General features: G+C 39.5%; 1 protein-coding gene across 1 annotated transcript; it reads right to left on the reverse strand.

Moving 5' to 3' along the window:
- Positions 1–1,157: 1,157 nt before the first annotated feature.
- ABCB10 (ATP binding cassette subfamily B member 10) lies at positions 1,158–26,804 on the reverse strand. Its single transcript, XM_059834189.1, has 13 exons — positions 26,450–26,804; positions 17,116–17,316; positions 16,582–16,784; positions 14,778–14,912; positions 13,022–13,168; positions 12,090–12,225; positions 9,504–9,599; positions 6,074–6,283; positions 5,709–5,788; positions 4,226–4,406; positions 3,949–3,992; positions 2,394–2,428; positions 1,158–1,784 (listed from the first exon to the last, which is right to left on the reverse strand). Exons 1-13 carry the CDS (start codon positions 26,802–26,804, stop codon positions 1,493–1,495), a joined length of 2,115 nt encoding a protein of 704 aa, XP_059690172.1. The 3' UTR covers positions 1,158–1,492.
- Between the last annotated feature and the right edge of the window lie 1,036 nt (positions 26,805–27,840).

Genomic DNA, 27,840 nt, shown 5'->3' on the forward strand with positions numbered 1-27,840 from the left:
AAGGGACTTGTTGCATCTCACATAAGGAGAGATTACATGAGTAAAGATTAAAGTTCAAGCCCCTCTAAGTACCTTATGAAGAGTGTAATTGGTAGTCAACACTGAAATTAAACATTGGGTCAGTGGTATTTTTGGTATATCTTTAATACAGTATCTGCTTCTAAAAAAACTAAATCAGAAGATAAAATTACATCTGCATGTAATTTTATTTTCATTCCTTAGCATGTTTCATTCCTTTAGCGTGTTCACTATGTTCCACAAAGTGCCATTAATGGCACATCAGATAAACATTTTAAGCTTGCCCAGCACTAGGTATCTCACCTATTGCCAGTAAAGTCTTCCAGCAACAAGTTTTCCTAGCATAGATGAGTTTTAATGTGACCTGGAAAGTTTCTAGCTTTTTAAAATTATCCTGTGGGGTTTTACATCTTCAGAAAGTCTAGAGAGATTCTATTGGAAGAGATTCTTAAATTAGAAACATGAAGCCTATTCTTTACTGCCAAGTGTACCCTCCCTGCAGTTATTCAAATTAATGTAATGCTATTATTTTACTAGTTGTCCTTGAGAAGGTAGCTTACTACTTGTCCCTAATAAGACAGTTAGGCAAAACATGGGATATCTATGAATGAAATTTTAAGTAACCGCAAAAATCTTACATATGCCTTAAAAAAAGACAAAAACTTACATATTTAAGAATGTGTTCTTTCGGACGTCATCTTAGAAGAGAAGTGAAACTAATGAACTAGGAAAACAGAGAAGGGAAGAAAATGCATGCAAATTTTAGATTTTCCTACACTGACTTAATATACTAATAATCTAATACATTTCCTTTGTCCTTATGTAAAGTCAGTTAAGTTTTTTGTTTGGTAGCTTTTTTGTTGTTTTTTTTTTGTTTGTTTGTTTTTTAAAGAACTTTCCTCCAACTCATACTTCCATACTCTCTAAAATGTTTTCTCATATGTAATTCTCTACAGTAACTGTAGATGGTGATCATAATCAACTCTCACATTTCAGAACAAACGGTAACTGAAAGGACAGTCCAGTGGAAGTCAGACAGAATTTCAGAGTACATTAGTGTCACGCATTTTTGAATTCCAGCATTTTAAGACTACTGATAAGCACAGAAAAGTACCTTGAAAAGGAAAGAGACAATGATATGAAAATTATAAGATTGTCATTTAATTACCCTTAAAATACTGAACTTACTTGAGAATGCAGCACATCGTCATACAGTGCATTACAGCAAACAAGATTCTAAACGGTCTCAATTAACACAAAGCAGAAAAATCTATACACTGAAATTATATCAATGTGATAGACATTTTAAAAAGTTGCAATAATTATTAAAAAGCTTTCAATAAAAAGCTTAAACACATTTAAGTCTCAAAAGAATCTTTTGTACATTTTTGAAAAATATAACATTTACTTTACATAACTGAAACATAAGTTATATTCTTTGTAGTTTGGAAGCTTCCATTATTCAGACATTCTCTCATACATTTTCTTTTAATACATCCTTTTCTCTGGATTGTAAATCTAATGCAAAAATATCACTATTCTGAAGAAAAGCTTGTTTCTGCATTAGTTTCCTGAAAAGTCCATTTGGATTTGCAAGTAGTTCCTCATGTTTTCCACATTCAAGAATTTTACCCTGGCCAAGGACTGCAACAAAATCAGCATTCTGAATAGTAGACAGACGATGAGCAATAATTAGGACTGTCCTCCCTTCCATCAGCCGGTCCAGAGCTTCTTGCACTAGATACTCATTTTCAGCATCCAAAGCACTAGTAAGAAATGGGAAGCAGGGAGGGGAGAGAGGAGGGTATTTGTTATTTTAAGACAGGTTAGTTTTGTATGCATTAGGCTTATTTTGCTAAAACTTCAAACTCTTGCTATTGTTGGTGAAGATGAACCAATGGAACTGCAGGAAAGTTTTGTGAATATGCTTAGTGTACACATCCAAGTTATAGGCATGACATATTCTCATATTGCAAAAATCTCCATGAAGAATTAACGCTAAATTAATTCAGTGAAAAAAAAAAAGTTATACTACAGTATAATCATCTCTCTTTAACACTAAGATCATCATTTAAACTAAAGACACAAAAAAGCTTTAAGTAGATGTTTCAAGTATATATTACAAATTTAACTGCACAAAAAATTACAACACCGTGTACCACCTATCCTTTTCACGTTGCATGAACAACTTTTATCACAGGTCTCCTAACCAATTCACACATTCTAGAAAGCACATTCTTTTTGTGGGTAGAAAAAAATAAGGGGCTAGACAATTTGTGCACGGGCATGCAGAGAAAGAAAGAAGAGAGAACACCTCACTTATCTGAGTTTTACAGATAGATAATTTCCAAGTTTCTACTTATTTTCCTTCTTACCTTGTTGCTTCATCTAACAGAAGGATTTTAGGATTCTGAAGAAGAAAGTAAAATTGGTTATAATAACAATTAGACAAGATCTGAATATTTATATCCATAGAGAACAGGATTCATACAGCTTAAAACTCCCAAGTGTACTTATTTCATCAAAAGAACTGAGTGTCATTCAAAGCATTACTTGTAAGAAGTCTAAATGCTAAGAGGACAAAACAGAAACAACATTCTTCCATCTTCAAATTTTGCAAAGTAAAAGAACACTATTAGCAGATCACTATTTGAAAGAGACGAACTAAAGGTGGAAGATGATTTTTAATACTTGGCAGCACTGTGGTCAAAAGTTCAATTTCCTATTTACTATTCTTACGTGGATCTTTCACAGAGGCTGAGCTACCCTCTGCTTGCAGTCAGTCTGATATATATAACTGTATAGTAACAAAAAACCCCAAAAGCCTACTAGCAAGCAGTATTTCACCCACAGATGAAATAAATGCTAATTCTTAAGTACTATGTAAGAACTCTTCCCAATTAAATAAAAGATAATAATAATTAAGTATCACCAGGACTCAAATCCCTAAGAAGCCTCTCCTGAATTACAGTACATAATCCAAACTTGCTTGATGAAGTTGACAGTAAAAGCTTCAGACTATCTGGAAGAGAAGGGACTCCACTGCACCCCCAATACATATATATCAACTACTCAATTATTTTTTAAAACTTTTTTTTTTTCCCAAAATAAAGTCTCTACTCCCATGAACTGTACTTGACATGAAATGCAATCAGTTTTCAGCATTCATGGTAAAAGAGAAGTGGTATAATGAAAAAATTCCCAGTAATCTAGCAGAACCGGGCATGTTAGGATGCTATACAGACCTGTGCAGCTTAATGTGAATGTAAGCTGGGTTCAGCAAGGCTCAAAACTTCCAGCTGAGCATCAGCCCCAAACTGCCTCCCTGTGAGGCCCCGTGGCTGTCCCTGAACCAAACTCCTTGTCCTTCTGATCCTCCGAAGCCTCCTCAAATTTGCGCAGCATAGAGCCTACCCTAAAGCTAGACCCATGCCAACACTTGAAGAAAAAAATGACACAACGTTGTGCCTGAAATAGTATCTTGTTCAAAATCGAGACTAGCTCCCCTCAAAGCCAAGACAGGGCATCTATAATGCTGGTAAGCTGCAACCCAGAAAAATCAACCCATGAGTGATAGAGGTCTGAAAACAGAGACAGAAGTGTCATATATGAGTTTACTAGCACCACATTCTTAAAGTCTTCCTTCATCCTTGACCTGGTCTTATGCAAGTGAGCCATTATACAATGATTTACCACCAGACTTGGCAAGAACTATCCAAAAACGTGACTGAAAGATAGGAAGAAGCACTTACATAAGTAAATGGTCTTTAGTTAAACTACTCAGCCCTTACAAATTTCCTCATTAATGTAAAAGATAGAATTTTCTTTTTAAAAATATTTTTCCAACTCTCCCATTGAAAGACCTCCTCTTCTTTAACCCTTCCTGCCTCCCCACAAAGTAATTAAACAGCTATTTGGATGCTGGCTTACCTTGAGCAGAGCTCGAGCAATTGCAATTCGTTGCTTCTGTCCACCTGGGTGGAAAAGCTCAGTAAATTGAAATAGGAAAACAGATGTGAAGTAATTTTAACTGAATGCCTGGGCTGAGCAGAATTAGGCACATGTACTTTAGGGGAGGAATGGAGATGAAGGAGGGATTTTTTTCATACTTATGGCAGGCTGGAGAAAAAACTGGTAACAAAAAATAATAGAATTTTTACTTCACTCTATTATCAAGATTTTTTAAATAAGCAATATAAAGACGTACCTGAAAGCAGAATGCCTTTTTCTCCAACTACAGTGTCGAACCCTTTTGGAAAATCTCTGATAAAGCTAGCAGCATTAGCTATTTCAGCAACTTTCTGAATCTCCTCTGCAGTCACAGTAGAAGGATCCTCTGCACCATAGGCAATATTTTCAGCAATAGAACAGGAGAACAGAATTGGTTCCTGATAAATTCAAAAACATAACTAATATGGTAGCTCTGTAATTACATGCATGTATTGCCTACACCTCAAATAACATAAATCCCACTTAGAAGACCCAGCATTAATTTATTTTATATCCATACAAAAGAATATGTAAGCTAGAGTTAATTGAATTAAAAACAAATAAAAAATCCTCTCCTAACACCAAAATGGGCAGTCAAAACCAATTAAAAAGTAAGTTGCTTTTTTAACTGACAAAACATGACATAGCTCTCAATTCCTAATATTTGAGGAAGAGTTCAGAAGGAGCTATTCATTCAAATATCAGAAAACTTCCCCTTTGTACTTTACATTTGCATTTACATTTGCAACAATGATAGTTCTTCTCTTAACAATGTCTACACAGATTTCATGGCATTTTGTGCATTTAATTTATGTTAAAGATTGAAATAGAGAAGAGGACAGGCAGATAGGACAAGTGATGTACAAAGGGAAAATGTCTGAAACACGGTAAATCTGCTCTGTTTATAAAATGGAGACATGCTATAGTATGAATCTCCTACTGGTAACTCAAGTGGAATACATACATTCAAAAATAAAAATGCTAATGTGCCCACAGGAAAGTAATTTTTGCACAAAAGCTTTTGGTGGCATTATTACATAAAGCAGATATTTTGAAATGCAACATATACCCAGTTATCCTTATGCTTTTAATCAGAACATCAACCTAACAGTTAATTGCACTGTAAAGCATCTGGGAAGATGAGGGAAGGAACATACATAGTTTAATTGGTCAAATAGTTTATTTTTAAGAGACCACGCATCATCTCTCTGTACTTTCAGAGTCTTGGCGTTGCTAAGGATAGGGCACTACAAGAGTAAGTGCCAACAGTGCTGTATTTTCATGCTTTCCTAATGGAATTGTGTTTGCCTGGAAACAACACAGAGCACAGAAGGTCAGTTTTCAAACGGTTATGTAAAATATGATTGTGTAACTTCCATTAATACAAAACATGATTAAATGTTAAGCTTTGTGTTACTTTCTTCAACAAATCATAGCAAACATCAAGATAGTCATACCTATACAATTTGCAACAATGTACTTTCCAGCCTCCACATGCACACTTTTCTTTCAGGCTAACACTTTGAATCTCTGTGATGATGTAAAAATAGACTACAGAATAATGGGACTAGCTGTGAATACTTATTTTTAGAATAAAGCATGCACAACAGCAGTTACAGTTAAGAAGATGAAAAGCGAGGCACAGTTAGTTGATTACACAAAATTATTTCATTCACTTAGAAATTTTTTTTCTTCCTTACCTGACTCACTGTTCCAATCTTTTTTCTGAACCACAGTGGATTTAACTGACGGATATCAAAGCCATCAACAGTGATAGTACCTTAAATTAAGAAACAGTAAAGTCAAGCATGTTTGACAAATACTGAAAAGAGGCAGAAAGAACAGTTGAGAACAACAACGCCTGGGAAATCACATACTGGTGGATCAGAAATGCAAAGCTATGCAGGCACCACCACAAGGTAACCACACAACCCCAAAGGAAGCATGGTGCATCAGTGGAATAATCACATCAGGACCCCAAGCACAGGAACTCTGACTGGTTATAGGGTTTATGTGAGACGCAAAGCATCAGTTGTCACAAATGAGAGCAACACACAAAACATACCTGAGATAGGATCATACAGCCTCAGCAGAAGGGATACAATAGTCGATTTCCCTGTACCACTTGGGCCAACCAGAGCCATAACAGAGCCAGCTGGAATGGAAAGGCTAAAATCTTTGAAAATTGATATTTCTGGACGTGTTGGATATGCAAACTCAATGTCCTTGAATTCCAAAGCACCTCTGAATGTATCTTTGCCTAATGCGATTCCCTCTGTATAACAAAGAATAAAATACAGAAACGTGAATAGAAATCAAAAAATCAGCTCAGCCCTCCTAGAACTTGATTTACAGACACCCAACAGAAATATCTATCTCCATGTTAAATCTGGGGATAGCTGCAAGCCACAGTTCAGGGCCACAGGGGTTATATTTCAGCCATGACTGAATCAGTGTGGTACACCACTCGTTCCTGAATGCAATTTCAGGTTGCTCACCAGCAGTGAACCTGTAGGCTACCGACAGCAAGAGGGAGAATTTGCATCTTGCTAACACTTAACAACTGACAATGTTCACTTCTAGTAAAATTATCTGAATTTTAAACATATTATAAACAATTTAAGTTTTGTCAATTAGGAGCAATGAAATAAGATGGCATTGTTGGAGGCCAAAGTCCTGTTGCCATAGAACAGATGCAAAAAGATAAACATTGCAAATCACTGCCCTTTCACAGAGCCACAAAAGTCACCTGAAACACCCTCTCCTTTGGACAAGAGCAGTTCCCTCTCCACTACCTGTTAACTGTGCAGCTTTTAAGCAAAGGCTGTCACTGCTCCTAGGCTTTTTGCATTAATTGCTATTTTTCAGATTTTTTTTTTTTTTTAAGTGGAAAATATATTTAATAAATTCATGACAACAGTGTATTCAAAGACTAATCAGAGGCATAACTCTTAGGCAACAGTTCACTGAAACTAAAATTTCAGTTTGTGAAATACCATAACAAACCATCATGAATGAACAATTGCCAAAGTTAAACAAAACCATCTTCTTTCTGGAGTGCAGCATTTGATTTACACAATTATCTTAAAAGACTATCAGCACTAGAAAAAGCTTATAAATAGCTAAGACAAAGAAACAGAATTTCTTCAAGCCCTGTTAAATCCCAGCAACACATATCCATGCAAAGAAAACTGGGCAGTGGTGCTGCATTCCCGAAGGACAGAGTCTCAACTGATGAAGTTCCTCCCAGTTTTGTGAAAACTGGAAGCACCAGAGTAACACCTGACTAATGCTTCTTCATGCTAAAGACATGCAACTCAAAACCCTTAATTCTTTTCAGATGCAGCACACAAGTAACACCCAACTAGCCACAGCACATGGTAGTGCATGCCCATGCTCGGTTAAACAGTAACTGTGGATAGGAAACACAGACACCCATCAGTAGCAATCAAGATTTCACTAGTCCTGCTGTTCCTAGAGCAAATAATTTATTCTGCTTTTCTTCTTCCCAGATTCTCTCCTCTTCTCCAGGCTCTCAGTTTAATGGTAGTAGCATAAAAATGGAAAAGGCAAGAGCATACAATTTCAAACTCCTGCCTTGACTTTAATCCGTAGACATACACATTGTAACTTGTTTGTTAGGTAAAAGCACAATGGTCTGCAAACCTCCCTTTGGGAAAAGAAATGTATTTGCTAAACCCTGTGCTAGCAGCATAATCCTTATTATTACCAAAGTAACAAGTAATCGCTTATCTTTATTCTCAGTTCCAGTTATTGCACAGTCTATTTCATGGCCTGAAACACTGAAATCTACTGCAATACAGGAAGTCTGGTACCACAAGTCCTTCCTCTGTATATTACTGTAAAAATATCTAAAAGCTATATACAGGATTGTGCTTGTTTCTTGTTTGGATTCTAGATACAGGGAAAAAAGACATTATAATTTGTTCCTGAGATATTTGTTGTCACCAACAACAGCTGGAGTTCCACGAAAATAAAACCTAAGTAGTCAAGAGAATAGATGTTTCAGGTGGGTTTGGACAGTAGGGACCTAGTCTCTTGGTTTTATTGTCCGATGAGACAGAAATCTACTATAATTATTTTATGAGACAAAGGTTTATATCCTTTCCTATGTATTCAGTTTATACTGAAAGGAAACTTAAAAGAAGCTTTTTGTAAGCCTATGCTACATGGATGTCTGAAACTTTGTCCAATTTATGTTCAGTCTATAAAATAAAGATTGTTTTCTGGATGTCACTATTGGTATAATTGAACAATTCAATACCTTCAGTGGGAAGGACAACTTCTGCCCCAATACTACTGCTTACTGTGCACTGGGACCACTGTAAAGATGAAGACCACTGAAAAAAACCCCACCACATTCAAATGATGATGAAATCAACAGTTGCACTAAGTCAACGAAGGGCACAGTGTGGCACTGCTGTGTGGCACTGGATAGTCATGGCAGGAAGTTTAAGTCAGCGTCATTGCTAGACAAGAGTGTGTAGCTATCCCTTCACTAGACAGTTGGTAGTTACCTTTCAGACAAACGGCTGCTATTTTAAGTCTGTCTCCATCCACTGGAGACAATATTGTTACTTTTCACTGGCTATGTAAAGTCTATGCACATTGAAAAGCATCCTACAGACAGGCTGTCTGTAGGAGAGAAGAAAAATGAGACAGGCCAGACTGTGAGTTGGTGTCCATCAGATTAAGAACTCAAGGAATTCCAGTGCAGGGAGACAAAAGAAGAACAGAAATTTCAAGCACAGCACTGCAAAAGAACCCCTCTGTATCAACCAACTGAAAAGATAAAGCTCTATTCCCTAAAGCCAGACCTCACTCAAAAAATCTGTTAGTTCTATTGGATGTTCTTTTCTGACTCTTCCTCTTAAAGCAGCCCTTAAAAAGTTTCTAAATTAGAGGACCATACGAAACAGAGGGAAACTACAGTGTTGACAGCTCACCTGGATGCTGCTATATTGCATTTCTCAACAACATACAGAACTGGTGAAAACTCATGTACGACTTTTGCTTAGTGGGATGCAGCTGATTAAATAAAAGAGCAATTCACACAGAAAGTATCTTCTACAAGCAGCTCACTAAACTACTTTAATGGAGACAGGCAAACGCTGGTTATACAAAATATACTCAATATTGTAGGGCGTTGTCTAGCTTCCGAACAACAAAGTTGTAAATAAGGTGTTGCTGGCAATATATTTTTATTTACTGTATTTAAATATTATTAAATATTCTGTATTAATTAAAGGGAAAAAAACCCACCAAATTTTCAGCTTCTAAAATTTCTGATTAAAGGAAATCTTCATCATCTGTTTCATAGTTAGGAAAAGTCAGAAGAATTCCCACTGTATCTAGTTTTTTTTCAAGAGAACGTAAGTTGGTACTACCTTTAAGTGTAACACACCTCTTTCTGAAGTACTGGTGACCAATAAAAGAAAAATCAACCTATGAACAATAACAAGCCAAGGACCCACCATTAAATGGAAGTTGGGGCTTCCTTTCAATAAGTTCCCATAGGCGTCCACCAGCACCTAGTCCTTTCATTAGTTCGGAATAAAAGGAACTTAGACCTAAACAAAAAGCAGACCAGTATTACTCATTCATATGGAATGGAAGACATAGGAGACATTAAATTCACATTATACTTTTCATCACCAGCATTGAAGCATCAGACGTGTAGGGGATCTTTTACTCCAACACACTATCAGACATGTTGATTTAAATCCTACCTAGTCTCACTTCAGAGCTACCAATAACCCTTATTGGCCATTCTTATTTATATCTGTAAAACAAATCATTCTGAAGAAAAAAAATAGAAAAAGTTAATACACATAAGCTTGTGTACGCTCAAAAGCAAAGCAACTCTTCTTCATTCATCCGTCAGGAAGAACAGCATCCAACTTTAGAGAAATAGCCTTGCATACAACCAGCTGTATTTTCAAAATCATTCAGCAGAATGGAGCACTCTGAATGCCCTTCTTTGTCAGATAGGGTTATACTACTATAGGAGAGCCTGGCCAAGTCAGCCACAGGTGGGGGAGGGCACAAAACCTAAGGCTGAACTGACGCTTGAGAAGCTATGAGGAGAATGGACAATGTAAAGAAATATGTCTCCCAAGTCAGCATGCTTCAAACATTACTGGAGAACACAAAAGCCAGGGACAAGGCTTGCATATAGTACTGGGTCCCAGCCCTTAGGAGCTGTGTGAATCATCTTGGAGCTGGCATGGCTGAAGGGCTTTCCAGCTGTAATAAACACAGAAACCAACCTAGAACCAAAAAGTGGCTGAAGGGCCTTCCTAGAACCAAAAATGGAGTAAGACATAAATATAAAATGACTTATTTCTTCATTTTTTGTGTGTCTTCCAAAATAAAGTAACCAATTAAATGTCTGAATTCCAACAGAATAAACATACAGAATAAACCACTTCCACCTTAAAATGTCTGTAGTGTTAAGAGTGATTTCAGGAGGGCAGAAAACCCAAGGTATATTAAAATAGCTTTACTGGTTTATTCTTGCAGAGCAACAAGCCCAGCACAAGGTCATGAGCCTGTAAGTGTAGACAGGGCATTTCATCACGCTGCTGCTGAGGACTATCCGAAAGCTTGCAACACAAGGCACTAGCCATGGTGAGAAGCCGTCTGCTTGGAAAAAAGATCCAAAGCATCTACATCCTAGAGCAGGGCACAGGTCAGAAGGCATAAGCCTCACAGAGCGCCTTGAAACTGAGACACTGAGGTTTGCAAATTCACAACTACTCATAAAAAACCCATTACATAATATGGACAGCAAATACTAATTAGAAAATATTTCTAATATTCAAAACCTGTCTTCACTATTTGGTAGAAAACACAGCAAATTGTTACAACAAGAGGCAAAGTCCCAAATTGTGGAGTGAACTTCACAGTTCATTGCATGACCTCCTGTATGTGTTGATGATGACATATACTGAGCAGACTTAGCACTTTGAAGATTTATATGCTTTGTAGGTGTCAAGGAAGGCTGGCCTCGTGTGGCAAAACACCTTTACTTCGGAGTCCCCATGAGAATGAGCCCTGTGCAAAACTATATTCTTCAATAATTTCAAGCAGAATTTTAAAATACGTTTTTATCATAAATAAAAGTTAATTCAATGACATTTTACCAGTGTTTCTAACCTTATTTTTCATTTATTTAACATTAATTTGTCCCATGTTTTCAGAGTGCCAGGTTGACAAAACTTGAATGATTTAAGCAGAGAAGAAAGGATTTTGGTAGTAGGAATGGGTGCCACTGGAATTTTGATATGCAAGGAAGCGGGTTTTATGAATTTTGCCCTCAGGCACATCTTCATGCTTCCCACAGTATCAGGCTTAGTCTTAGAAAAGAAGAGCACAGACAAGCTGCATTGCCCTGCCAGTCTATCAGAAGTAACAGACTCATTTTAAAGAACCACCCTTCCAATCAGTTGTCAAACTTCAAAGTACCTTATCTTCATTTTTGCCTATATGCAGTAGTGAAGACTGCTCTGTCAAAAAGATGAACAGTTTGTTTCTGGGCCAGTAGATTACAGAGTCTGAGCTTCAAGGAGAAGTCAGTCAGTAAGGAAAAACAAAAGGTTAGCACCAGAGTGTAGTGTTCTGCTGGCACTTTGTTTACTCTTCCAGCTCAAGACACTCTATACTGAATTACAGCTAAATTCTACATGCCTTTCTAAACAGAGGATGTTTAACACAGACCCACATATTTTGTAAAAAATAGAATACCAGTATTATTTCTTTACACAATATACCAAGTATCTCAATTTAGACCCAAAGAAAATTAAAGTAATATGTATCTGTCACATACACACATTGAAAAAATAACCTCTGTATTCCTTTGGGAAAATGGAAGGCTTGTATTAAGTTATAAATTATTGTTTTCATTAACTCTTCAGAAAAAAAATATGTATGATTTCTTGGGAAGACAATTTGGAAGAGACTTTTTAAGAAAGCCGTATCTTTTAAGAGCTTCTTCCCTCCCGCCCCCATACTGACTGTAATGCTTTGAAGTAAAGAGAATCTAATTTCTCATTCCATACCTCCAATGCTTATTCCAACCCAGAAAGCATACATTAGGAAAGATGAGAGTTCACCAACTGTCATGTAGGCACTGCCCATTAGTAATCCTCCTTTGTATAAGACTGAGAGGACAATTAAGTTTCCAGAAAGGCCAGTCTAAGGAAAAAGAGGAAAAGGCAGATTTTGTCACATACATCTTAGACTTCATCCTCTAAAATGTTGTTTCAGAATTTTCCTTGTAATAAAAGAATTCCTATGGGTATCTAGATTTTTAGAGGACTGAGTTAAATTTTGAACAAAACCAATTCTAAAGCAAACCAAGCCAACAGGCAGCCAGACATCCAGTGGGACTGCACTGCTATCCAGCAAGTGTTCAAAAAGCAAGCAACTCTTTTTTGGATTTGTTTTTTTGTTTGTTTTTTTTTTTACCTCATTCCCCAAGATGGAAAGGAACACCAAACATTATTCTCTACCATCATTAAAGGAGAAGAGTTGATAGTCTGCAGTTTTAGAATACTATTAAGCAAACTCACTGCAAGGTGTTACAGAAAAACACAATCCCACTCTCCCTCCCCCACCTGCGCGCTCCCCAGCTTTCTTTGCATTGATGCTCATCTCACCAGGAAGCCAAACCTGTAAAATGCTAAGGGTGGGGTAAGGTTTCCACTGGTTTAGTTCCCTGAATAGGAGGTATGGGCTCAGATAAATAGTACCAAGCTATGGGGTGTGGGGTAGAAACAGAGACTTAAACTGGCTTTATCATACCACTGTATCTTGAGGTGCAGTTTCACAGCAATTTAGACCGATTTAAGTCCAGTCTTCCCACAGTTTCATGTAGGTTCAATTTACACTCAAATAATTTATTTGCAGATTTATAAGTATCCTCATTAACTTTAAAATAATTGACACTTGGCATAACATGGTTGGTTTACTTTCATCAAAATACACTTACTGCTCCAAAGAAGCCTGCCCGAGCTAGTGCCTCTTTTTTAGCCAGCTGTAGCACATAATCAACTTTATTTGTGTACTTCTCCATTTCAGCCACTTCTTGCCCAAAAGCTCGAACTGTTCTTATATTTCCAATACGCTCATCAGCTAACTACATTAAAGCAAAGAACAAAACAAATACAGATATATACACAATTTGGAATGTCCATATTACAGAACATTTGAAAGTTAAACCAATATCACTACACTAATCTCCAAATACATTCCTTTGGATACCACTGGAAAATTTCTCATGCCCTCCTCCCCCCCACCCTTTTTTTTTTTAATTCTATTAAGTTAAAAGTAAACTGCAGACCCAGGCAGTTTAAAAAGAACTTCAAGATTGCCTTGAGTTAAGTCTTAGCAGAGAAAGAAAAATATAAAAGTAGGGTTAAGAAAAACCGTAATTTGATGTGAACAACACACATACAAAAATTACTATTTGCAATAACTTGCAATAACAATATGGAAAAATACAGAATATTCTATTCTACACTAAATCATGCAAGAAAGCCTGCAGTTATTTCCTGAAACAATTCCACTCATTTGATCAAAGCAACACTGGGAATTAATTTAGCTAACCTACTAATGTCCCATTTCAACTCAGTATTCTAACTTCTAAACAGCAAAGTATTAATTCTAAAATTACTTCAATTATAACCAATTAGACTAAGTTGTTAACAGACACTGTGATGGCCTTACAAAAAACAAGGCCCCCTTTTCTGAGTAAAGATATGATATAAAAATGTAATTCTCCTCTTTCCATCCCCCATTCAACCTGAAAATTTGAATCGAACACTAAAATTGCTTGTTCATTTGAAGTCCAACAGCTGGTTCACAAAGGCATGAGCTTCCCTTCAACACAGAATGAAAAAGATAAACAGAAGAGGGCTAATCTTCCTTCTGCACTGTCAATTTGCATAAGTCCTACATAGGATGTCCCAAGTTTAAAACAGCTGACAACTGTGGCTATTTTCACTTTTGTCTTCCCTAATTATATTTCTATGCATTTAATGATGTTTCCCCACCCTCAGCCTGTGAGAAAAAGGTCACTATCACTACTGTTTCTCTACTAGTGCTTTGCAATATTTCAGTGCAGTCAGCAAACACAATGAAGGCCCCTCTACAACAGCCTCTTTAGAAAAAACAGTTCCTCTACTTTCCTCCCAAATATCTCAGTATGTGCCGAGATGCCCAGAAAAGTTTAAAAAATGTCAAGCCTCAAACATTAAAGAGCTGGCAATAAGGTCAAACATCAAGGATTCATTCCAGAGAAGGACTTAAGAGCAAACTTTTCTTAAAAGACAGATCCGTCTAGGATGTTTCTGATGGCTTCAAACTCATAACCATAGTCCAGGAAAAGTGTTTTTCAAACCTAGGTAGCAAATTACACAGGACTTCATAGGTTGATTTTTTTTAATGCTCTCACACAGCTAAAGCCTAACCTCCTTACCCTTTCCTATATTTCCAAATTCTCAAGGCCTGGTACCTCCACATTATGGACAGCTCTTTACAAAGCATGGTTGCTTTTGAGATCTATGAGTACTAAGTGTTACTGAAGTTTACCCTTCATACTGTTCAGGTGCAAAACTACAGGCTCAGCATGGCTTAAGGCAATGAACAGTACAATTATCTTCAGAAGATCTGTACTTCAGAGATATTAACCTAAATACACTAGAGCAACTTTGAAGTTAACTAGAAAGCATCTGTTAAAAGATTACCTGTGTTGCTTCTGCAAGAGCATCTTGGGTCTTTTTAGTAAGTTTTCGCAAGTATCTTCCATAAATCACAGCCAGAACAGCCAAGGGTGGCACAATGCTGAGAACAAATGCAGCAAGGCTAGGTGACACAAAAAACTAGAAGAAAAAGGTATGTGTCGGGGGTTAGCATTCAGATTAAAAATAACCCACTGGAGTACTGAAGTGCAACTTCCCTCACTAGAGTTTTCTAAAACTAGTAGGATTGTAATTTAGTGCTGGCATGCTTTCATTTATCATGTTTTAATTCTTCCAGGCAAAATATGCATTCCTCCACAGCATTTGGGGAATGTATCCCATGGTTAGAACAAAGGATTATAAGCAAAGGGATCTGGATTTCATTTCTAGCCTTCTCACTGGTTCGCTGTGTTATCTTAGCCAAGTAGCTTAACCTGCCAGTAAACAGGCCTACCAGGAAATCTCTTGGGGATGCCGAAAGACATAAGCTATTATATAGTTTCTAAAGCGCTTTCACAACTTTTAAATAGATGGTGTAACACAGAAAGTTTGAGTAGAGAAGTATCATAAAATACTTCTGGGTAACCGAGGAACACATGGAGTCACCAGTGCTCGCTAGCACCCACAAATGCTCATAACCTGGGATAATGGATTTAATTTACTGTTGCAAAACCTTATCACTCATCACAGTCATCATCAAAGTTCCTAAATATGTTCTTTTCATAAGAATTATTGAAATTAGGTCTAACACATTTTCATTTCATCCTGCTTTCTGTATTGAAAATAGAAAAATATCCAGAAAAATTCAAAATTGACTTGACAGGCTTTATAATTACTTCATTATAATCTCTTCTTTCTGGGCAAGCTTTTATAGTCCACTTTTTAACACTACATCATAGCAGCATTTTTGAGCAGAATGCCTTATATAAATTTACTCCAGTTAATCTATGGTAAGATAAAACCTTAGACTCTATTTGCTTAGATAAATACAGAAAGCCGTAATTCTTACCAGTGACAAAGTATTAGAGCTTTAAAGCTTCATAGTAGAAACTCTTAACAGTTTCTAATAACATCGATCTTGGAAGCTTATTTTTATGAGGAGACTTTTTGCTATCTGTTTTTAATTCCAGGTAGACAGCAGAAATTACCACACTTCCATTTAAGATAATTGCCACCAATGTATCTTTTCTCAGATAACCATAAAAAATTAATGCTGCAAAAAACATCAAGGGAAGTCAGATTTTTATATAAACCAACTGACTGCCAAGGAATATTAACTGATGCACAGCACTGAAGCCTTCATTAACATGCTTCCTACCTAAATATATTCTTTAGTTAGAGACTAAAGTAGAAAGACTAACACTTGTAAAAATCCTCAGCAGTAATTTGATATTCAGTGCTGCCTTTGCTCACCTAGGCCTTAACCAGAATCAACCAACTTCAATGACTTTTACATCAGGCCCTTCACACCCTATTTTACCTACCACCATGGGAACGTTATCACTGATTTTAATATCTTCAGTAAGAATAGAGTTAAGCTATTTGCCTGCTATACTTTGCTTGATAAATTTGGGCAGCAACAGCAGTTCATTTCACACCCTCATTCTCCGTATTTTGGCTTTCAAGTAAACATCAAGTGACTACAGGCACATCATCTATTGCAATGCAGTACAAGGATAACCAGTGAAATACACTTGTATCCAAGAACACGCAATAGTTTCTGGACTGAATCACATTCACACATTACCTAACAGAACTGAAATGAAATTGAAACTACAAGAAGTGACTAGCAGGGAAGAGACCACCATACCATCATTCCAACCCCCACAGATGCCTGTGCTCCTGCCCTGAGCCCATCTGAAAGGTTTTCAGTCACTGAACGGCCCAAGAGGGCTGTATCTGAAGATAAGCGGTTTATCAGCTCTCCTGTTCTGGTCTTGTCAAAGAAGGCAGTTTCTTGCTTCAGAATAGAGGAAAACATGGTTGTTCTCAAACGTTTCACAATTCTTTGTCCTGTCAGAAACAGAAGTCAGTCAAGCATGGCACACAAGACTACACAGACAATGACAGTATAAAAATCACAGGATTACGCAGCAGTGAACAAGTCACATTACATAGTTTTAATATACCGGAAGATTGTGAGCTTTAAGATATCATGTAAGAGTAAATAAAAATGAACAATTATTCCAGCATACTTAACTTTGCACTACTAGTTTACCTTTCATCTGGAAAAAAAAGCTACTGATTCCAAGAGGATCTCTCAGCCAGTGCCAAGAATTTATTTCAGATCATTAGATATCCTGACTCTGTGAAAAAAGATAGCACTTTTTGTTTCTGTTTTTACCTGCAGTCTGCATGAGGTAGACACGAATAGCATTAGCAGCAGCACCACATAGAAAGATTCCACTCAGCAAGGCACACAGGCTGGTCAGGCTGTCAGTAAAATCTTCGCTGGGATTTGTATAAATAACATCAATAACTTTACCCAGAAAGAAAGGGGCTGACATGGTAATGACACTGGAAATTGTCAGAAAGCCAACAGCAGCTGCAAATCAACAAGGAAAAGAAAATTATTCTGAATTTGCAGATCATTAATAGCACATATGAAATAATTTTTCACTTGAAATTTCTATTAAGCTTGCAAGTGTCAGCATTAAATAATCAGAATTTTTTTAGGCCCAGTTCTGAACGGGACATTTTAAGTCACTGCATAAATTAACTTAGGCAAGGCAAATTTTAAGATCCTGAAAGCCTCTGCATACAATCACAGTCTGGAATTGCTTCTCTTGTCTAACCTTCCCCACCACCACCCAACGAAGTTAACTCTTCACAGATGTCATCCTTAGACAGCATTCACAGTTAGCAAATCTTCCATCTCTCTCACACAATCCTTCACTCCTGTTTGGTTTGTTTTTTATTATTCATGCTTGCTACCATAATAAAGCTTCCAACTGTCTATTTCTGAGATGGCAATGGACTGAAGTAAAGATCTGATCCGAGAACTGTCTAAAACATGCAATTTTATTTGGGAAAAAACCCAAACAAACAAAAAACCCATTTGATTTACTCTTGACTGGCAAAATTTATATACATTTGCTTTGTTTTACTGTTTACTATTGCTGGTCTAGAAGAAAAATAGCATAAGTTTGAATAGAAGTATGTTTGCTGATGAGCAGAGCTCTTGAATTCCGGTTGCAAGATTACCCATGGAACAACCTGTGTAACTGTTTGAAGCTGTATCACAGAGTATGAAAAATTGCACTGGACCAAGACTTAGCCTTTTGAACTTTAATCTGCAAAGAAATTTCTTGAGCCAAGAACACAGCTTGATTCTGAAAAGGCAAGCCAAGCTGGGAAGGCTGAGAACTAGAAAAAAAAACCCCTCTTAATTGAAAACTGAACAAACTTGATAGCAAAACCACTGAACCACAACAAACAATACCATTCATACAGCATAATTTTCCAACAGCCAACCCCACACTTAAAGCAACTATTCATAAGATTGCTACAACACTACGAGCAGATAACGCCTTTAAAGGCAAAAAGACACTGTACTGAAAATCCTGAAGTTGCCTGAGTTTTAGTTCCATTCTACTGAGCTTCTTGTATTGCTTCTATGATGAAGACAGCAGAGAGCCTCCCAGCAGCGCACTGCTGTAAGCAGTATTTCTAACATCTGTCACAGACACTTTGATGCCTCTTACCACCTCCACACACATGTGGAAAGCTTTGTTTCAGTTTGTACTTGAAGTGTAAATACAGCTGTGCATTTATGATGAAGAATTCAAGGTACAAAAATGCATACCTGCCACCACCTGAAGCAAACACTTCTCTGCACCTTCACTGCAGTGCCCCAGAGCAGTCCTGGGAGAGCTCCACACACTGCCCAAACAAGCTTTATCCTTGCTGTTGTGTCCAACCTGCTGCCTGCGGTTCTTATTCAAAATTTGTTTGCAGTCTTCCCGTTCTCTTACACACAGGCCAGCAAGCATGTTAAAGATAAAGGACTTGGATCTTTAACTTGAAGCTATAGAAACTGTAAGAAGCCAGAGTAGATAGGGAAAGACTTCCTGCTGCAAACTTACGTGATCCATGCCATAGACACATCTCATAAGCATATTATTTACTACCTGAAACTTCTTAAGAATGAGTGACCTTATTAACAGGCTGGCTGCATTGGTGTATTCAAGCTGTGAAACAGCAGGAAAAATCCAACAAAAGCCAGGTCATCTCCTGTCAGGAAAAGCTGGTCTGTAAGGCAGCTAAGATGGTCAAAAGCATTGCTTATAAGCACAGTGCTGCATGGCAGCTCAGTCTCCACTAGTCCAGACAATTTCTCAGTTATGGATGGAACTGAACAACTGCATATATAAATATCCACTGAAGGAAGAGGACTGTATGGCTAAAAATCCCATATGTCTCTGTCTAGCGGTACAGCCTTCCTGGCTTGGATTTACCTTCAGCTCTTCTTCATTCAAACTAGCATAGGTTTCACTGTAATTACTTCCAACAGCCTTAACTGAACTAAAAGCAAATACTAGTACATAAAGCAAATGGAAGACTACTAAACTACTTAAAACATTAGACAAAGTTTCAACAATATATTGGAACATGAAAGCTTATATAATCCAGGTGTCACTTTTCCTTTTCCCCTTAAGCAATATACCTGTCTATATTAATTTAATCACAAATCACATGCAAAATAAGGTTCCCTAATTGAAACTCTCACTTTGATTATACCAGCAGAACAACTAGAAAATAGCACAGCTGCCAGGCTGTTGCTCTTTTCTTTTGTTTTAAACCGTTGACTAATTGAAGAAATAGGAATCAGCACTCATTCTATCTCCCCATTCAAAGAAGAGCTGTCATTGTGATAACTGGCTAAAGGGAGGAGTACGAGGGGTTCAGCAACCAGATATGAAGACACTTCAGTGACGCTGAAGGTTGTTACTGACAGAAAAAAGGTCAGAGTAAACTTTATAGTATTAGTTTCACATAGCTTACTCTGTTACCCAGAAAATTATGTCAAACAAAAGAGTGTATTTTGGAAGCTTTATTTTTTAGAGTAAATCTCTTTTGTAGGCTATAAGGTGAAAACAAAGAAAATGTGAGGCAGATCAATGGAACTTTTATAAAACCAGGGCTACATCAAAGTGGCAACAGAAGCAAAGACAAGGCAAGCTGGCTCCAGCAGCAGCTGAGCAGTCCTCTTGGAAATGTTAGGCAAACATCTTGCTTGTCTACTTGCATAGAAATCCAGATAGCTGCACAAAGCGATGCCTTTATCACTACTGAGATCAATGTGCTCTCTGTTAAGGCTAATGCCGGCTTGCTTCTTGACAGCAGATCTGCAACTTCATTTCGTAGATATGTTCAGAAGCAAGGACTTGGTCACCAACTGATAAACTAGGATGTTTACAAGCAATAACTAGGCAGAGCTATCAGAAACCTCTCTTCAGAACACAGACTAAATGACTCCAAAGAGTCACAAACCGATTTTCCATATTCAAGAACACCACCAAGAGAGCAAAAGTTTCTAATTTTGCTGGTCCTTACCAGAGCACCCTTCTCACTCAGTACAGTATGTGGAAAAGTACAAAACAAAAAAATTGCTTGCAAGCCTGTTGGGGGAAGGGCTATTTTAAACACAAATATATAGAGATTTGACCTCAGATGAATTAAGATCATTCAAGCCAATCAAGGATGAAGGACAGAAAAAATGAGTTAATGATGATGTTTGGCAGTGCATGGTAGCACAACAGGACAGAGTACCTAGTTTTTTACTGTTCAGTAAGCTTATGAATGTTACCTCCCAGAATCTTTGAAGTATTTTACCGGTTTCATTTGAAGATCAGGGCTGGCAGGTCAGAAACCAAGCTTTGGATTTGAGAGAAGTACCCTTCTACCAGTAACTGAGAATGTCTGTCCTTTCCCAGTTATCTGTGCAGTTTTATTCTAAATACATTTAGCTTAACACTGAATTTCCACAAGGGCATTTGGAGTGACGAATAAAGTCTACTGTATTCTATGATGTGCATGCACAGGTATCAGGCTCTTCAGTTGTTCTTTTATGTTCTTTAGGAAGATGCACTGATAAATTTTATATTTGTTGGTTAGGCAAAGTCCATTTCCATCTGGTGAATCCTGGCCCACAAGGAATTTGTTCTGGACTGGTTGAAGGACCCTGTGAAGAGTCAGTTCTGCAAGTATTTATTTCAAGATAGAATCTTCTTCCAGAGTACACTGTAAGCACTAAAGGATGTTTTGTATAGTTCCAGGTTAGGTATGACTGGTGTGGTTTTCTTTCTGTGTTAAAGTAAATTCATACATGATATCTGGACTGCACCTATTATTATGCAAGAAGACCCTCTTAGAATTGTCCTCCTTACATTACCAAGAACAACTGTAACACCGTGCTCAGAAAAAAATGTCTGACATGTGCATGTCTGACAGCACCATTGTATACCACGTTTCTGGTGTGTTTTGGAAAGCTGCTAGTTTTTTGAGTGGAGCTGTGTTAATTTGCAGGTATTGTTAATATACTGGATCGTGCAAGTTACTATTTCCAATGATGATGACAGTTTTTAGAAAATGTTTATAGGAGTACTCTATAGACAGTTTGATGTGGTTATTGAATCTGCAGTGTTCTTTCTTTTCTTTTGTTATTTCTTTAAGCATGAAAGAGCAGTTCAGGTTTCCAAATGGCAAAGACTGTTTTCTTTGGTACAACAACAATACAGTTGCACAACTTACGGAAAATATCTTCAAGACAGCTCAAGAAAACACTGGCATACTGTGGGTCATCTGACTGACCAGTATTATACAATGGTTGGAAAAATTAACAGTTGCAGAAAATTGCTGTGGGACAGAATTAAACAAGAGAGACAGGCAATACCTTTAAGGTAGTATCTCAAGAACAAGATGGATGTCCAGGGTTTGGAGAGCACAGCGAGACACCAGCATAGGAACGAGCCCCAGAGTATCTGCTGGTGGCATCCCTCGTGCTCAGAACATTTACACGATGCAACTTACAGAAGAAGTCTATCACCTTGAAGAAAGCCTGCTCTTTGAGTCATGAGGTGCTCAGGATTGACAGAAATCACCCTGAGTATCATCTCGGTGAGGCTGCTATGATCAAAGAGCACAGACCTGCCAGGAGCCCTTTGCTATGGAGCAAACAAAACATCAAGGAGCCTCTGCAGAGTAGGCTACAGAGGGTTTGTCAGAAGAGCTTTCGGAGAAGATATTTGACAGGAGAAGTGTCCTTCCAGGCAGAGCAGAACACAGTGATTTGAGGAAGCCCAAGAAAGGGAAGAGTAAGTAAGACTGCCACTTTGCACAGGAGAGAAGGAGGAAGAGGTAGCAAGGCACACAGCCTGATGGAAGGCCTATGCAGAGCTGTGCAAAACCTCCACTTGAAAGCAAAGATGGAGGCTTCAGTCTGACTGTAAGCAAGTATCTTCACCACTTCTTAAGAAAGATGGTATTTCTTACACTTCCCATTATGCACACTACAGAATTAATTTTACTCACTGTCAAGATTTGAATGGGTGTATGAAAACTCATTTTTCAGAGAGATGCCACTTGTCTGGCTTTTAATTAAATTTTTAAATGGAGGGAGGAAAAGCATATCCTTAACAGTGCATGAATTGCCTGCTGATGTTCAAACTCATGCTACAAAGCTTGGAAGAGAAGAAGTTTCAAAATTAAACCATTTAAATGTTACTACAAACTAAACACATATTATCTGCCTGAGTTAATTTCCTAAAATAACTGAAGTTTTCAAAGATACTCCTACTCAAGTACTTAAGAAATGTCAGTTTGTACAAGTATAAATAACTGAAAGCATGACTTTCTAGTAGCAATACTCAGAGCTGATGTGTTCTACATTTCTGTCTGCATCTTGTACAAAAAAATAAATCAAGCTGCTCACTACCTCAATCAGCCCCAATCAAAGGGATTGTTAAAATAATTTCTGAACTACGTTACAAAGAATATACCTAAAAAATTCAGGCAGTCTTAGATGTAACTTTTTTTTAATTGCCTTTCTTTAAGAATTGTTTTTATAGGGATTTATTCCTTATTAGAAACTACAAAAGATAAATCTACAGCAATCCAGTATTGCTCATTCAAGAACAAGAAAGTGCATCACCTGGCATAACTTCAAAGTACAGAAAAATCAGATTATGAATAAGCCGGTGCTCTTCTGATTTCACGGCAAATTCTAACCTACAGGAAAACGCCTATTACAAATTATGCCCAAAATTCTAAAATAAAACTTATGAAATAACATTTCTTGCACATCTCTAGATAAGACCTGCGTACAAAACAAACCTTCTTGCTTTGACTCAGTGCACAGCAAGTATTATACAGGGAAAGGGCACACTGCTATTGGATTAAAAATTTCAGAGTTCCTTCTGCTTACTTTACAATTCAATGGAACTATTGTTTCCTTCGAGTGTGGTTTGGATAAAGTGCAACAGACAGTTTCTCACAGGGAGAAACAAGGAGGCAGGAGGAAATAAAAGGGATCATTTTGAAAAGGCATTTTTGTGGCTTTGCACACACACAGCAGGTTTTAATAATTTCAACAAAGGCCCTGTCCTCTTCCCTGGGAATTGAATTTAGCTGAAGACACAGGTTTGCCTCACCTGACTGCACAGGATGAGCCAAAAAATTCCTAAAATAACTTCCCTCCTTTGTTAAATCTGGGAGGTATTACTGAATTTACAAACTCCTGATTTCACTACACGAAACTGTGGCCACTAACAGAGTGAACTGCCATCATGGTATTTAGCCATCTTTTTACCACTTTTAATAAGAACACCAAAATTTAACACACATGTCCTGTTTAAAATATATTCACAGCTCCACCCAGCTCTAGAAGTAACTGAAGATGAAACATACTGATTTTTTTTTTTTTGGACCGTATGGTATTTGGTACATTTATTTTCATTTCTAAGAGCCTCTGGAGGGTCAGAACCTCCTTCTGCAAGGAGTGCATTGCAAGAGGTGCTGTGTGCCAGCACACTGGAACTCCTGGCTAGAGCACACCGCTTCTTCCTGAGCCAGCAGATGGTGAAGAGGCCCTGCCTAAAACAAGAATCGACCGTCTCTTTTGGTGCCAGTCACAACTGGAGCAGGTCACCTTCACCTCTGTACCTGCACCTCCTCAGTTGACACCATTTACCCACTGCACCAAGATGGGTGATCCTTGTCTTGCTCAACTTCCTCACAAATCATCATCTTCTGCTCCCCAGGCCTCCACTGTCATCGTTGCATCTACCTCAACTTCTGTGACCGTGAATTTCAACACACAACTGCAATGAGCAGAATGTCATGACCCACGCCACGTGGAATCACAGAAAAGGTATGTATCACTTCACTCCACAGTGGTAATGCTATACACCCATGGTACCAACTACTGGTTCTAAAAAATGCAAAAGATCTGAAAGAGCTTAACTTTCTTGCAAAACAAAACCACACTTGCAAAGCCTCTGAAGAGATCCCACAGCATTTGCTTACCATTTATACGGACTTGAAGAGGAAATTAAAATATTTTACCCTAGGTTCATTGTTTCAGTGAAACCATTAACCTTACTCTTTCTTTGAATGCAGGAAAAAGAGAGATACTGCGGTTTTAAGGACTACTTTCTCAGTACAAAGATGGAACAGGAACAAAACACAACATATTTTAACACATTTTAAATGCAATGGGCAGATGTGATTTCCCTACAACCACCTACAAGGCATTTTACCCGTATTTGTTATTCCTGCACTCTATAATGACCCTAAGTATTTTCCTTGTTAGTTTTTCCATCCTCCCACTTAATTACAACTTAAGAACAAAAGTTTTCCCTTAAATAGGGTGTCAATAAAGAAGAATAAATTTTACATAAACTTACGCCTCTCCCAGAGCCAAGACCAACAGAACACTGAAAAGCAGTTCTTATGTTTGAGTATTTTTTCCATCCTCATTATTTGATATTACCAAGTTGTTGTGTTGTGGACTCTCTTAAACTTTAATTTAGGCCATTTTATTATCTCAAAAGACAAAACTGCATGTAGCTGATTTTTAGTAACTGTAATAGTCGATTTACTTAGATAAAACCATCAACAGACTGCAGAGATTAAGGATACTTAGCCCTATTTTAAAACACAATTACAAACAAGTATACCATACCCTGCCTGCAAGTGCCCAGTAAAGGGAACTAGATTAAGTTCTCAGTTAGTTAGGAGCCTTTGGCTCCTAAAAGCCATCCTTAAAATAACCGATTTCTTTATTCGTCTCAATTTCAATGGGAAAAACAAAGAAAGAACTTCGTTGTAAAATCAGCAGGTAATCTATCTCATCAGATACTCACTTCTTCACCAAAATCTGAATAGACTGAACATTAGTTACTGGCAAAGGGCTTTTTACTTTTTAGTCCATAAGCCAATGAAGAAAAATAATCCTGAGCAAGACTGAAGCCCTACTGAGCATTATACCTTTTCCCCTCTCCATCCAACCCTGTCCCATCAATTTTCCCCTGCTTTTATTCTGCACAACCGAGATAGTGGTATTAGCTGCATATAACAGGTGTTCACAGTATAGAAATACTTCTAATTTCTCATAAAAATTCATTTGGATCCAAATTATTTTGGCTATGTAATGTCAACATGTAATGAAGCTCTCTAACTATCCACTGCAAATAAAATCTTGTACAAAGTACTTCATATTTCTCAAAACCACCTCTTTATGTAAATCTAAATACCTCACCTCTTTTCTCTTGAACACCATTTACCCACTCCATGGGAACAAATTTTTGCAAAGGCCTACAGGCCTCACGCTACCATGACAGCATGTATGCTGTCCACCAATAAAGTTTTTAAATAAACCAAATCACATGCCAATTTTATATTGCTTTCTTACTAACAACTATTATCCTATTATCCCCATGAGAAGGAATGTCAAGAAAAGTTTGTTTTTACTCTTTGTAAATAGTATCACTCCGTTAGGGCACAATTTATACAACCATGGTGTTTGACTTCACCATAAAGACACTGAAAATGAATAAATAGCTTTCAAAACAACTTACAAAAGTTCTAGGCAAGAAATTCTTGGGAGACAGAACCCCAATTTATCTAATACATTTCTTAAAAAAAGCTTAGGATTCCCCTTTTTACTTCATTCCATACAGTCTCAGGCCCGAGTTTATTGCAGCCTGCTTGCGAAGCCAGCATTGAACATGCGGAGAGGCATTAACCAACACCACTAGCAAAAGAGAGTTCTGTAACTTCCAAAACTTTTGCCTTCCCTTCAAAACAACGACAAATTAATAGATGGCGGGGGAGAGAATGCAAGTTTTTAGCTTTTTACACGTATCAAATGCTCGCTTAAAGATTTCACGTCGTGCTCTGATGCTAGCAGATGCGCCGGTTCGGGAAGGAAACACGACCTTCTCCTTCACCCCGGCGGAGGGCCGCCACGGGCTGTGCCCCCCGAGCCGTGGCCAGGCGGCTGGGCGGCGGGGCAGGACCCCCACCCAGGCTGCGCACCTCGGCCCCAGGAGACCCGCCGGGCGGGGCGAGGGGAGCTCGGCGCGGCCGCGGCGCCCCGCCGCCCCCTCCCCGCTCGGACAATGCCCCAGGGCGGCCCTCGGCGCGGCGGCGGGGCAGCCCCGGGCTGCGGCCGGTACCTGTCAGTCTCCAGCGCTCGGGGTGCGCCAGGGCCAGCAGCCTCCGACCCTCGAGGCGCGGCGGGGCGCCGGCAGCCCCCCGCGGCGGCGCCGGTGGCTCCGCGCCCGCAGCGGCGCTCAGGGAGCGCGGGGCGCTGCCTGCCGCCGCGGGCGGGAGGAGGAGGCGGCGGCGGCTGCAGCACGGCGCGCTCGGCGGCGGCAGTAGCAGCAGCGGGGGGGGCGTCCCGCACCTGCTGGCCGGGCGCGGCGGAGCGCGGAGGCCGGCGACCCCGCCGGCGGCCCGAGCCCAGGGGGGCGGCGTCGCCCGCCGCAGCAGCGGCAGCAGCCAGGGCAGGCGCGGCGCGTAGCCCGCCATGCGGCCGGCGCGGCGGAGCCGAAGCGGCGGCGCTGCTGCTGCTGCAGCCGGTCCCCGCCGCGCGGGTCTGCGGCAGGAGGAGGCGCCTCCGAGCCGCCGCCGCCGCCCATGGGCCGGCAGCCGGAGACTCGCGGTGGCCCGAGCCCGAGCCGGCCTGCGGCGCACTGATAAGGCTGCGGTTGTAGGCCTCCTCCCGGTCGCCGGGCCGCGCCTCGGCCCCCAGCCAGCGCCCTCTGCTGCCGCCCGGCTCTGGGAGGGGATGAGGCCGGGGCCCGCCGAAATGGCGCCCGAGTCCGCCCTGCTCGGTGACAGCAGCGTCCCACCCGGGAGGCGCCGGGGGCTGAGGCGCCCGACCCTGGCAGAAGGAAGGGGGGGCTCTACCCTGCTCGCCCGTACCCTACCTCGGGAGGTAGCTTGCCCCCTTCCCTGTTCCTCCCTCCCAGGCCTGTGTGGGTCATGCCAGGGGAGGCCATCTCAGGCTGGCCATCAGGCCTTGGTGGCCTCTGTCCACAGCACATCCTGCCTCTGGCCATGGGCTTGGTCTTGGTCTGGACGAGAGAAAATCTCCAGGCAGAGGAAGGCTCCGGCCTTTCAGAGACACCATGTGCCTGACCCCGTCCTCAGGCTGGCGGCTACGGGATCTGTATGAATAGGCCTTACGTGCCGACGCTTGGACTAGAGGCTACAGGATCCATATGAACAGCCCTTCATTGTTGCTGTTTTCTTCACATACGACTGCTCAGGGTGTTACCGATGTTCTGTAACAAGGGTATGAGCCATTTTCCAAAGAACCTGCTGTCCCTAACCCTGATTTAAGAAAAGGAAGCTGACTCACGGGGCATGCAGCTTTCCTGAGGCTGTGCCATACTGGAAGCCAGAGCAGGGAACTGACCCCAGTGTCCCATTTTCCCCGCTGGGGAGCCTGGTATAGGGATACCTACACCTTACTTTTAAAATTCTGAGTCAAGCTTCTTTGTGAATTAGTTAATGTCAGCTCGTCAGATTTGGTTTGCAAGAGCTCTGTTTGAACAACCAC

The sequence above is a fragment of the Gavia stellata genome, chromosome 2 (genome assembly GCF_030936135.1).
Source record: "Gavia stellata isolate bGavSte3 chromosome 2, bGavSte3.hap2, whole genome shotgun sequence".
In the NCBI taxonomy this organism is placed as follows: domain Eukaryota; kingdom Metazoa; phylum Chordata; class Aves; order Gaviiformes; family Gaviidae; genus Gavia; species Gavia stellata.

What these genes read in the sequence shown, in the direction of transcription:
- ABCB10 (XM_059834189.1), bottom strand. Translation starts at nt 26,804, where the DNA reads ATGGCGGGCTACGCGCCGCGCCTGCCCTGGCTGCTGCCGCTGCTGCGG. An exon ending in GGGCAGGCTTCTTTGGAGCA is followed by an intron (nt 12,226 to 13,021) that starts GTAAGTGTATTT and finishes CTTTTTCCTTAG; the next exon opens with ACTGGCCTTTCTGGAAACTT. An exon ending in GGTTGGAATAAGCATTGGAG is followed by an intron (nt 9,600 to 12,089) that starts GTATGGAATGAG and finishes CTTTTTGTTTAG; the next exon opens with GTCTAAGTTCCTTTTATTCC.